The 13,716-nt window shown below is 42.0% G+C and overlaps 1 protein-coding gene across 7 annotated transcripts in view; it reads right to left on the bottom strand.

The window, feature by feature from the left end:
- The window catches only part of STIM1 (stromal interaction molecule 1), a 196,731-nt gene that overhangs the window by 77,458 nt on the left and 105,557 nt on the right, over window positions 1-13,716 (bottom strand). For all 7 annotated transcript variants that reach the window (XM_052653280.1, XM_052653281.1, XM_052653286.1 and 4 more), the window contains exon 2: window positions 4,861-4,991. In XM_052653280.1, the coding sequence (XP_052509240.1) occupies window positions 4,861-4,991 (131 nt within the window). The remainder of the gene's footprint in view (window positions 1-4,860; window positions 4,992-13,716) is intronic.

Here is a 13,716-nt window from a genome sequence, read left to right on the forward strand (position 1 = left end):
AATCTTGATTTCAGCTTGTGTTTCATCCAGCCTGGCATTTAACATGATGTACTCTGCATATAAGTTAAATAAGCAAGGTGACAGTATATAGCCTTGATGTACTCCTTTCCCAATTTGGAACCAGTCTGTTTTTCCATGTCTGATTCTAACTGTTGCTTCTTGAACTGCATACAGGTTTCTCAGGAGGCAGGTAAGGTGGTCTGGTATTCCCATCCAGTTTGTCATGATCCACACAGTCAAAGGCTTTAGCGTAGTCAATGAAGCAGAAGTAGATGTGTTTCTGGAATTCTCTTGCTTCTTCTATGATCCAACAGATGTTGGCAATTTGCTCTCTGGTTCCTCTGCCTTTTCTAAATCCAGCTTGAACATCTGGAATTTCTTGGTTCATGTACTGTTGAAGCCTAGTTTGGAGAATTTTTAGTATTACTTTGCTCGTGTGTGAGATGAGTGAAATTGTGCAGTAGTTTGAACATTCTTTGGCATTGTCTTTCTTTGGGATTGGAATGAAAACTGACCTTTTCCAGTCTTGTGGCATTACAGCTTCCCAGGCTCATACTAACCTATTCATCTTCATCCCCCCAAATGTGTGATCACACCCTTGTGTAAGACTCCCATCTCAGTCTAACAGCATGCTTGCTACAGTGATATCAGTCAGTCATTCCATGGACGAACATTAAAATACAAGTGTCAGATAGGTAGCTTTCCTGGAAATACAGAGAAAACAGAACAGCAGCAATAATTAGCATTCACTGAGCTTGAATTGTGTGTCATTGCTATGCCAGGAACACTTTTCTTAATTAACATATGATTACATTAACTGTAGTGGAGGGGGCAGAATATTTTCCTATGAGTTTTAGTACATATGTTAATTCTTATAACTGCCCCACAACCCAGACACAGGACAGTTCTATTACCAAAAAAATTCCCTCATGCTGTCCCTTCATAATCAAACCCACGCCGTATCCCTTATCCCAGGTAACCACTGATCTAGCCTCCATTCTTATAGTTTCTCAGAAAGTCATTAGATGTTATCATATATTAATAGTATGTAACTATTTGAGATATGGCTTCCTCCCCTCAGCATAACGCCTTTGAGATTCCTCTATGCTGTGTGCATCAGCAGTTCACTTCTTCTATTGCTAAGTAGTTTTCCAAAGTTTGTTTTCTCCATTCACATGTTGAAGGACATCTGATCTGTGTCCAATTTTTGGTGATAATGAGTAAAGCTGCTAAAACACTTGTGTACAGGTTTTAGTACAAATGTAAATTTTCATTTATCTATGGGATAAATACCTAGAAGTAGAAATGCTGAGACATGTATTAAATTATGTTGTTCAGCTTTTTAAAAATCTCTGTAAGAGTTCAAGTGACTCTTCCTCATCACATGGTACTTGGTGTTGACCACTTTTTAATTTCAGCCATCCAAAGAGGTGTGTAGTGATATCTCATTGTGGTTTTAATTTGTACTTCCCTTAGTGGCCAACAATATTGAGTATTTTTTCATATGCTTGTTTATCATCCATATGCCAATAAGAATTGTTTAATGGCTAAACAAATGTCCTTTATTTTCTATGTAGGCCCTACAGAAGAAATTAAAACTGCCCTCAAACTGTCTGGTCCAGTGAAGGGGCCAGTGTTTTTAGGAAGGCTCTTGTCTACACACCTCAGACTGTCAGGACAGGCTGAAATGCCATACCATGGCTGCAAATCCTTTGCCCAAAGGCAGTGTCTCCACCAGAGGTTTCAGTAGAACATAGGTCATGAATTCCCACCCTGCTAGCCTGAGAGAACTCCTTATCAGCTTTACATGGAGGACACCAGTGTCAATAGTGCCATCTTGCTCATCTGAAAGGCCCTCAACCCTTGGCTGCCTAGGATAAAAGCAAGCAAGGACGGCACCTGAGAAGCCAAACTGGCTTCCTCCACACAAATGACTACATATTTTCTGTAAAATGGTGGCTGAATCTCAGCCATAGAACATAGCAGAGATAGAACAATTAGAAATGAGAATGAATCAAAGAAGAGACAGAACTATAAAAAGAAATCCCAACAATGCATACGGGAATGCGGGCACTAGGGTAACAGTGCAAGAGGCTGTGCAGACCTGCTCCAAACGATCCAAAGAAAGTTAAGACTGTTCCCAATAGTCTGTAAGAAGGAAACCTGACCTCAAGAATGGCTAACATTTTTAAATATCTAGAAATCAGGTTATAGTTCAGGTATCTGAAAAACTTACTGATATGAGGCTGAATAAATGAGGCCTGAATATAGTATCCTTGCAGACTGCTATTAGGCTCCTTGGGTAATAGCAGTTCTGTTAAACGGGCCATAAAAATCTCAGGTCCTTGCTCACCAGCACAACCAGGGTTTCATCTCTGCTGTCTCAGAGTCCATAATCCAATGTTCCAAGCTCTGAGCTGTCCACTCAATGGGTCTAGTTAGATCCTGAACTCCATATATGTTGAGACTGTCTTAAACACATAGACTTTCCTACCATGACTATCTGTTTCAAAAAGAAAGTAGCTTGTAACTGATCATGAGAAACCCAGACTGCCAGGTCCCTCTGCCCACCAGAGGCCTGGGACTGCAGCGAGAGCACAGGAAGAAGCCCAGGCAGGCAGAAGCTCCACTGAAAAAGAACAGTGCTCTTCCCACTGGCACAGGGAAGAGCAGGGTGACAGCTTTTGTGTTATTTTAGAACAGTTTGTGCTGATGAGCTTTTTGTTGTGGTACATTCCTCTAAAAAGAACATTTTCTTCCTCCTCTCATTGACAAAGTAATTCAGCAGAAAGTGAAAAAAGAAAGAGGAGCAGATGACAAAGATATCCAGGAATTTGTGGACCTTGGAATACATCACCTTCTTGCCTGTGGTGCCATGCACCTCCCAGTCAGGTGGCCAGGTCCTCGGAGAGACATCAGGAAACCTCTCAGCCTCTCTCACCACCAGGAACATGACACTATTCCCAGCACAGACAAATAAAATCTGGGTCCTTTGAAAGCCAGTGACACTGCTAGATGTGACCAAAAGCTCAGATACGTTCATCATGGCTGTCGTCCTTAAAAACCTACAGCTGCCAGATCGTATACGTATCTCAGCCTGGTTGCCTGGGCCCCCTTTCCTTTTCAGGTTTTTGTCCTGTGGTTTTCCACCACAGTCACACTGTCCAACCAAACCTACCAACCATGCTTCTTCCTGCCTCCACATCTTTGCTCACACTCCTTCCTACAGCTCAGGCTGCCCCATCCCTTTCCACTCTATCCCAATTCTACGTTTCCTCTACAAAGTCTGTTTTTCTCCTCTCATTAGACATTATCTAGTTCAACCTGATACAAGGATCCCCTCGGTAGATCAATCAGTGGAGGTTTGTGTTCTACTTGCCAATCTTCAGTGACAGGGAGTTCATGATCTACCTACCAAGGAAGCCTCTACTATGATGAGATAGCACTGTTAGGCAATTCTTTACTCCAGAAGAATAGGCCCATATTTTACTTTCCCCACAGTGGTCCTGGTTCTGCCCTTAGAATAAGAGAGACAAGACAGCAGTACTTAACAGCATAGGCTTTGAAATCAGATCTGTGCTCATACTCCATGTGTCCTTGAACGAAATGCTTAACCTTTCCAAAATTCCAGTCTTGACAATAATACCAACTTCATAAGGCTGCTAACAAAGTTAAAAGAGTAACTATGCAAAGAGCTTAACACTGTGCCTGGCATAGAGTAAGAATTTCATTGCTAACCATTATCGTCTTTTAAGCCTGATTCCTCTACTTCTATTTTATTTGAAGATAGGAATTATATTATCTGAATCTTTTCTTTTCCAAGTTAAAGTTTCTTCATTAGATTGTAAATTATACAAGGACAGATGTATCGCTATGTAATTATATGTATTTACTATCACATTCCCCACATCTAGAACAGTGCCTGGCACATATAATAATAGATACTTATAGACACTGAATTGTACTGAATGCTCTCCATTTCATGGTTTTCACACCCCTCATCAGTCATGTCACTCCTTTGTACAGGATTTCACTGCTTCAAGATGTTTCTGACAATGTGAAATCCAAAACTGAATTCAAACTAACCAGCAGGAAGGAGAGACCAGAATTACCTGCTCCCTCAAGACATACACCATATCACTATGAGAGATTTGGCATAATTTGGCAGCTTCACCAAAGTGCTGGCTCAAGTTGAGCCCAAAAACAACTGAAATTTTTAAATCTTCTCACACATGATGACTTTGTACTCTGGGCTCTGTGGAACTGGAGCTGTAGTAATGCCCAAAGGTGAAACAATAACAGGGCTCTTCCATCCAGAGATTCCTCTCGCTCTTGCTGTCTGGACCACTCAACTGACTTCTAGCAGTTGCAGCCTGGAATTCAGAACGACCTTTCTAGGAACCTCTGTCTCTTCTTCACAAATAGAGTATAAGTTTCCAAAGGGCAAGATCTGACTGCCTTGCCTTCTCCTCCACATGCCAGCACAGGATTGAACACAGAGTTAGGACAGATGGGTGCCCTCCACCTCCAGCAGGAGTACAATAAGGATGCAGGCAAACTGTATGGACCAGCCTCAGGGTTCCCTCTCCCTCTCAAACAGCACAGCTCGGCCAGTGTTGTGCTTCCAGCTGGTAGGCAGACGGGGGCCGGTCCAGACACAGACAGAGAGGTCAGGCCTGCTCTCGGACAGGCCAGCTCCTCGAGGCTGCTCTGCTGAGAATCACCTGCCCTGGTAGGGATGCGACCCTAGAGAACAAGCCAGTAGCAAGACACCTCTCCCCAGGGAACAGCCTGTCTAAACAGCTTCAGGGACTGTTCGCACAGGAAAAGGAGAGAGCCACGCAGGGTGAGGGAGCTCACCTCATCACTTTCTTCCACATCCACATCACCATTGGCATCATCATCCATCAGCTTGTGGATGCTGCGGACTGCATCAAAGCTGAGCTTCTCATCCTCACTGTGGCACAGGGGCTTGTCGATCCGGCAAAACTCTGTACAGGAAAGGCAAGAGACAATGTTACAGGGGGCTGCCGCCCAGCTCTATTACCCACCTGTCTCATTGTCCCTAGCTTCTAACGCCTGACTCCACTTAACAGCGAGAAGAGTGTTTCTTATTAACTGTCTTCCCCGTTTAGGAACAATGCTTTAGTATCCTAATAGTTTCTTGGCAGGGAAGTCAAGCATAGGACTAGAAATACACTGGGATCTACACAAAGAACATGAATAAATAACTCAACAAGAAAAAAAAATACAAGTGAGAGAAAATACAAATAGTCAATGAACACAGGGAAAGGTCTCACTAGTAATCAAAGAAATACATATTCAAAAGAAACAACAAACAAATGTAAATTAATACAATGTCTCTAGAAATAGGAAAACAGCCCATTTGTCCTAATGCCAGAGTACCACATAGTTTTCCTCTTCGTTCACTTTGTCACTGCCCATATACATAATGCCAGTCACAGGCTACCCAGGGAAACCCTTCACATCTTATGCCTTCTCCGAGACAGCCTTCAGCTGTCTACCTATTAGACATCTAACGTCCTGAGCATGTCTGACACAACTGCATGGGAGGTGTGGAGTGAAGCTTCCTCTCCCCACCACCATACAGTTATACAGCAAAAAAGCCACCCAGCCCATTTCACGACACCTAATTACTTTGCCGACTAAGGTCCGTCTAGTCAAGGCTATGGTTTTTCCTGTAGTCATGTATGGATGTGAGAGTTGGACTGTGAGGAAGGCTGAGTGCCGAAGAATTGATGCTTTTGAACTGTGGTGTTGGAGAAGACTCTTGAGAGTCCCTTGGACTGCAAGGAGATCCAACCAGTCCATTCTGAAGGAGATCAGCCCTGGGATTTCTTTGGAAGGAATGATGCTAAAGCTGAAACTCCAGTACTTTGGCCACCTCATGTGAAGAGTTGACTCATCGGAAAAGACCCTGATGCTGGGAGGGATTGGGGGCAGGAGGAGAAGGGGATGACAGAGGATGAGATGGCTGGATGGCATCACAGACTCGATGGACGTGATTCTGAGTGAACTCCAGGAGTTGGTGATGGACAGGGAGGCCTGGCGTGCTGCGATTCACGGGGTTGAAAGAGTCGGACACGACTGAGTGACTGAACTGAGCTGAGTCCTCTTAGGAACCTGGAAAATGCCTCGCAGAACGAGCCTGGAATCTAGCTGTAGTTCTACTATGTGGCTCTAAGGAGATCACTTCCCTTCTTCAGGCTTCAAGTTCACTATTTGAAAAAGACATTTTAACTAAAGTTTTTGGCATTTCTTCTAATTCCTAGAGTGTAAAATTCCTCTTTTCTTTTGACCTTGATCTTGAAAACTACTTTCTAGGCAAAATACTCTTCAAATCATCCCCAAAGAAGATAGAAGAAAGATCCTGATTTCCCAAATAGAAGAAGTCACAGAAGAGGAAGCAAGGACAAGGTGAAGAAGCTGTGGCTGTGAAGCCTTCTAGAAAGCCCTAATCAGAGACTTGAAATGCTCTCATCCATCTAATCATTTACTTATCTGCTGGTCAGAAACACAGACAAGATCGGACAGATCACCTCTCTATCACTTGCTAGTCACTCAAATCCTTTTCAAAATGAGGAGGGGTATAAATATTAAATTTTTTAAGTCTCAAATGTAACTCAACAAAAATGTGTTGACTATTGAAGTTCTCAGATGTTAACAGATGTATCCCAAGTCAAAAGCCACTACAGAGGCACAACAGGAGCCCAGGCCTACTGACTCCCAGGCCAGCACTTCACCTGCCTGCCTTTACACCAAGGTAACCAGATAGCTTTAAGTTAGTTGTATCTTCTGGAAGCCATGGATGGTAATGCTGGTAAGAACCACACTGAAAAAATGGCTTTAGAGAAGAAAAAAATAAGATAAACAGTATGCATACAAAAGAAATAAGTACCTCCACAGACTCTATGTTCCTCTACCTCTGTCCTGGCAAGCTGGAACCGAACATGGAAGGTGGGGTAAAGGTGTGGTGGATACGGAGGGAAAAGAGTAGAAAATAGCCCAAATTTAAGGCACTGTTTCTAATTTCCTCACCAACAAGAGTTCTTAACACGATTGCTTCATTCAAGGACTCCTATCCACTACTTATCACAAACAAACTGCAGTAAGTAACGACTAGCTTGGAGATGAAGCAAACAGCACTGAGACTGGCATAGCCAGCATAACACTTTCCTTCACTTATTTCTGTATGTACACTACTCAAAGGTATATATAATTGCCTATACGAGCTTTTCTGATCAACATATGATATGTCCATTCAAACAACATTTATCGAGTACTGTTTATATGTCAGGGTCTATAATCAGCCCAGGGGATGAAGAGATGAAGCAGACCTCATCTTTGCTCCCAAGGAGCTCAGTTATAAAAGCGAGGGGCTCTGCCAGGACCAGCTTGGGTGAACCTCACAGTGTTGCTGTACATGCTTTTATTATAGCATTTATTGGCTCATATTTAAATTATATGTGCTCATGCCTATCTTTTCCACTATACGGTGGGTATGAAATGCCTTAAAACGTAATAAATTAGATTTGAAAAAAAAAGTGGGGAAAATAGGCAATTAAAATACCAAGTGCTAAGTGCCATAATAGAAAGAACTGATGTTATGCTAGGAGTCAACAACTTTTTCGGGAAAAGACCAGACAGTAAACAGTTCAGGATTTATGAGCTATACAGGCTTTGTTGCAGCTATGTAACTCTGTCATTGAACACAAAAGCAGCCAAAGACAAAACATGAGTAAGAGAACTCAACTGTGCTTCAATAAAACTTTATTTACAAAAACAGACAGTGGGCTGGATTTGGCCCTTGGACCATACTTTGCTGACACCATTTCTAGAGCTCCCTAGGTAGTACAACTGAAGCACACTGGATCAACAGATTTTTGACCCAAAACAAAGAAATCTAATCTTTTCACTAGCCTGTATCCACACACAGGATTATCTGAAGTAAAGCATTTCTGTTAGGCTTTTTAAAATAATGGAAATAGTTTACCAAGCTCTAGGGACTGGGGTCTCCAGGCTGGGCCTGATTGGCCTACAACAGGTCTAACAAGTTTGGGCTTCAAACATCAGGCTGTAGTTTGTAACCTGATCAGACAGACAGGTAACTTTTGCTTCTGGCATCATTTGGCACAGAGAAATGTTAAAGGAATTGAGGTTAAGGGAATACAAAGTCTTGATGCCCAATACCGCCATAGAATCCTGTCCAGAAAAATCATGTCAGACAAAATTCACAAAAAATCTCTTCAATGGAGCACTGCCTATGTGGTCTCTCTCTCCTTCCTGAGATCTTTAGTATCTTTCTGAATATATTCCAACCTGGCAAGGTTTCACAGACCCATCTGGAAATTACCTTAAAAAAGCCACACATTTAGCAACACATTATTACTACAGTGCAAGAGCCCTGCCCTTGGAGTCAGAATACATATGTCAAAATTCTGGCTTCATCAGTTACAATCATATGATATTGGACAAGTTGTTTAACTTTTCCCAGCCTCCAACATCTCACTTGCAAAATAAAGATAATTAATTCTGCTTCATATGGTTTTTGTGAAAATTAGGTAAGATTACAATTGTGAAAGCACTTAGCATAGGGCTTGCATGAAGTTGACGCTTCATACATTTGTTACCTCCTTCTTTTCTGCCAGAGCAGCAAATGAACAGTTCCCATCTTTCACTAACTTCAGCCACTTTCCCTCTATGGACCATAAAGAATCAAATAAAGGAAGTACAGTCCAATCAAATTGCTCAAAAGAATGTTCCTAGGTAAGCTGGTGAGTGAGTGTCTGACAATAGCCTGTCTTCCCCCAGTATTTACATGTCTATCACTAACATTTATCACACAGTGGTGGTGGTGTTCAGCCGCTCAGCCGTGTCAAACTCTGAGACCCCATGGACTGCAGCATGCCAGGCTTCCCTGTCCTTCACCATCTCTTAGAGTTTGCTCAAATTCATGTCCATTGAGTTGGTGATGCCATCCAACAATCTCATCCTCTGTCATCCCCTTCTCCTCCTGCCTTCAATCTTTCCCAGCATTAGGGTCTTTTCCAACGAGTCGGCTCTTTGCATCAGGTGGCCAAAGTATTGGAGCTTCCGTTTTAGCATCAGTCCTGCCGATGAATATTCAGGACTGATTTCCTTCAGGATTGACTGGTTTGATTGCCTTGCAGTCCAAGGGACTCTCAAGAGTCTTCTCCAACACCACAGTTCAAAAGCATCAATTCTTCAGCACTCAGCTTTCTTTATGGTCCAGCTCTCACATCCATATATGACTACTGGAAAAACAAGAGCTTTGACTGTATGGACCTTTGTCAGCAAAGTAATGTCTCTGCTTTTTAATATGCTGTCTAGGTTGGTCAGAGCTTTTCTCCCAAGGAGCAAGCGTCTTTTAATTCCATGGCTACAGTCACCATTCACAGTGATTTTAGAGCCCAAGAAAATAAAATCTGTCATTGTTTCCATTGTTTTTCCATCTATTTGCCATGAAGTGATAGGACCGGATGCCATGATCTTAGTTTTTTAAATGAGTTTTAAGCCGGCTTTTTCAGTCTCCTCTTTCACATACAGTGCTATAGCTGCTTAACCCATCTTCCCTATAATGGCTTGGGATCATGTACCCAGCAGCGAGAAAAAGCCAGGTTCTTGATAGATGTTCAACAAATGTTTTTTGAATGGATAACTAAATACTAGTTCTATAGTCATTCAAGAGATTTTGGGAGGCAGAAAAGAGAATTTTAGGTAGAGAGAAGAGCACAAGACCAAGTTTAACTTTTTTGATCTTAGGACCCCTTTTTACACTTAAAAACTGAAGCTCCCCAAACTGATTGATATTTATTATATTAGAAATTAAAATATAAACCCCATATAGATTATAAAAGCATGTTTTATGAAAAAATAATTGTTTTCTGCAAAAAAAATTCATGAGTGGGACTGTTACACATTTTTATAAATCTCCTTATAAATGTCTGGCTTGATAGAAACAGCTGCTACAGCCTTATTATATCTATTTCTGCATTCAGTGTGTTGTTTTGCCTTCAATCAAAACATAGATATGCAGTTGGAAAAGCAGGAGTATTTTAATAATCTTTCAGATAATTGTGGTCAGTCTTCTCTGGTACTTCACCAAAACTTCAACAAGTAGCAGGTTTGTTAAAGGTTACAATGTGAAACCTGAAACTATACAGGTGAACTTTTTGTACTCTGTCACAGTAAAATCCATCATCTATCTTGCAGTCTATCTTGCACTTTGAATGGATCTTTTATCCATGGGTGATTCTGAAACAACATATACTAATCATTTGGAAACTAGTGGTTCAATGAGTTAAGCAGAGTTTCCAAATTTGACACAGTTCATTTATATAATATCAAAATAATCACAATTATTATTTTTTTTTAAAAAAGCTGTAAATCTAGGGAAGCTGTCAAGCTTACTGTGGCAGATACAAGTTTTCCAAAACTTCTATTTTCAATTAAAAGCTGGAAGTTTATCACTGGTAACAAATACTACCAGTTGTTCTTAAAGTAGCACACTTGCTTCATTCATTTTTAAGAAAATGTCTGCCAAAAACATAAGTCTCAGTAATTGCGATTTGTCAGTTATTCTTTCAAGTAAAAATAGTGTTCCCTGAAAAGGGGAGGTAGTTCGGCTCAATTGCATAAATGCATTTCCTTGAGATAAACATCAGGTTTCGATATGCAGCATAAGTCCTCAAAGTGTACTTCCTGTTTTATCACACAGAATACCACAGAGACAATTCAATAAAGTTATAAAAAGTTTTAATTCTCTATTAAAAATGTTAAAAATCTGACAGTGCATGGAGCAGAGGGATGGTTATTGGCACAATTTTGTGACAGTCTTGATTCCTGTTAAGATGCCAGCAGTTTTACCTACTAAGTTCTTCTGCACCAACAGTGCAAACGTACACAGGATGGGAAAAGCAAATAGTATCTAAGTATTATTATTAATATGGCTTTGACCTTCTGGACCCCCCAAAAGACCTTGGTGGCCCCCAATGGTCTACAGACCACACTTTGTGAACCATGGGCAGACAAAATGACAAAGACCTTTCCCTCACGTCCAAAGCTCCTCTCCTTTCTCTAGACAGACCTAATCATTTACTGCTCTATGTTCCAAGCACTTTGTACCTAACTCTGTTATATTAATTCTCATGCTCTGAGTTGTTCGCATGCCACAGCCAGAAAAGGGCAAGGACTAAATTTGACTCACTCTATCCCCCAGGGCCCAGTATGGCACTGTCTTAATAACCACCTTGTCAAGTATGAAATCAGTAAATGCTGGCTGAATGAATGAATGCATGAATGAATGGATGCATAACAAACCATATGTCCCCAAAAGACAAGAGAATTCTGGAGTGTAGCCTCCCGATTCCCATCACCAATATCCGGTATCCACCTAATGCCTCTCCCTCTCCCAGCCACTTTCATTTCTCGTGGTAACACTAACTCCTCCCCAGAGAACACATATCTGAAAGCATGCAAAGCAGAACCACTGTAGCTGAGCTGGACAATGGATTGTCTGATGTGAGACACAAGCTCAGAGGGAAAGAAGTGAGGAACAGCAGTCAAGGAAGAAAGCAGAGAGAGAGGAGAAGGACACTGATCAGACTGTTCCTCAGTGCTTGGCTGGAACCTGAGGAGAATCTGGAAATGACTAAATTTTACAAACAGGGGCTTCATCTCTGAAAATAATTTCTTCCCCTTCACTCAGGCTCTGTAGTGACTCTGATGGGATCAGAATCCACACTTAGCCTTAGAAAGGGCTCAAAAGTGTGTAAGACTGAGAGCATGAACCCTGAGAAGACGTTCAGATTTGACCAAGACCACGAGGTTGCAGAGATAAAACAGCCTGGAACCCAGAATGAGGATAGGACTGGAGGGAGAGCAGGGGACCCTCTAGACAAAAATGTAAAGGCTGAGAAGAGGAACTGGCTTGGGACCTGGAACTAGCAAGAAAGGTCCCCCCTGAAATACAGCACATAGCAGGTCTAACCACAGAGGAAAGAGGCGTCAGATTCCTGGGCTGTGTAAAACCCAGCCTACCTGAGGGATGTTCCTATCCCTGTTAGAACATCATGCTCAGTTGCTGAGTTGACTCTTTGCAACCCCGTGGACTGTAGCCCACCAGGCTCCTCTGTCCCTGGAATTTTCTAGGCAAGAATACCAGAGTAGGTTGCCATTTCCTCCTTCAGGGGATCTTCCCAACCCAGGGACTGAACCCACATCTCCTGTGTCTCCTGCATTGGCAGGTGGATTCTTTACCAGTGAGCCACCTGGCAAGCCCCAATTAGAACATCACATCCTCATATTCAAGAAGAGGCCCAACTCTTCTCAGCAGGGTGCAGGAATTGAGAAGAGCCTTCCTTCTGGACAAAGCTGGCACTGGTTCCAGCTAACCAAGCAACATTAACCCAAAAGGCTTCTGACCATGCCCATTTCTCCTCCAAGAGAGAACACATCAAAAATAACCTATATAGCACCAAGAGTGAACCCTAGGGTAAACCACAAGCTTTGGGTATTATGATGTGTCAATGTGAGAGACTTAATTTTTTTTTGGCTCCAAAATCACTGCAGATGGTGACTGCAGCCATGAAATTAAGTGATGCTTGCTCCTTGGAAGAAAATTATGACCAACCTAGACAGCATATTAAAAAGCAGAGACATTACTTTGTCTACAAAGGTCCGTCTAGTCAAAGCTATGGTTTTTCTAGTAGTCGTGTATAGATGTGAGAGTTGGACTACAAAGAAAGCTGAGTGCCGAAGAATTGATGCTTTTGAACTGTGGTATTGGAGAAGACTCTTGAGAGTCCCTTGGACTGCAAGATCAAACCAGTCAATCCTAAATGAAACCAGTCCTGAATATTCATTGGAAGGACTGATGCTGAAGCTGAAACTCTAATACTTTGGCCATCTGATGAGAAGAACTGATTTCTTGGAAAAGACCCTCATGCTGGAAAAGACTGAAGGCAGGAGGAGAAGGGAACGACAGAGGATGAGATGGTTGGATGGCATCACTGACTCTATGGACATGAGTTTGAGCAAGATCTGCGAGTTGGTGATGGACAGGGAGGCCTAGCGTCCTGCAGTCCATGGGGTCGCAAAGAGTTGAACGCGACTGAACTGAACTGAATGTAGCACCTACTACCACCTCACATGATACATTTGTTCACTGATTTGCTTATTGTCTGTCTCCCTCCAATAGATGCAAGGTTCACAAGCAGGGACTTTTTTTGTATGCTGCAGTATCCTCAGGGACCCATACAGTGCCTGGCACATATTAGGTATTCAATATAGATTTGCTGCATGAATGAATGAACAGATAAATGAATCTTTGCCTTTCTTAATGTACAGAATTCTTCTTTCTACCTGACTACCAAACAAAAAAATACTATCATGTAAGAATCGAAGCACCAGTCTATGTCTGATGCAGGATACAGCATGCTTGGGGCTGGTGCATGGGGATGACCCAGAGGGATATTGTGGGGAGGGAGGTGGGAGGGGGGTTCATGTTGGGATCACATGTACACCCGTGGTGGATTCAGGTCAATGTATGTCGAAACCAATACAGTATTGAAAAGTAAAATAAAGTAAAAATAAAAATAAAAAGAATAAGTGGGAAGAAGGAAAAAAAAAATAAACGTTGGAGTTTCAAAGAATTTGGGTTTAGTTCTAGTCTCT

The sequence above is a fragment of the Budorcas taxicolor genome, chromosome 15, assembly GCF_023091745.1.
Source record: "Budorcas taxicolor isolate Tak-1 chromosome 15, Takin1.1, whole genome shotgun sequence".
NCBI lineage: Eukaryota > Metazoa > Chordata > Mammalia > Artiodactyla > Bovidae > Budorcas > Budorcas taxicolor.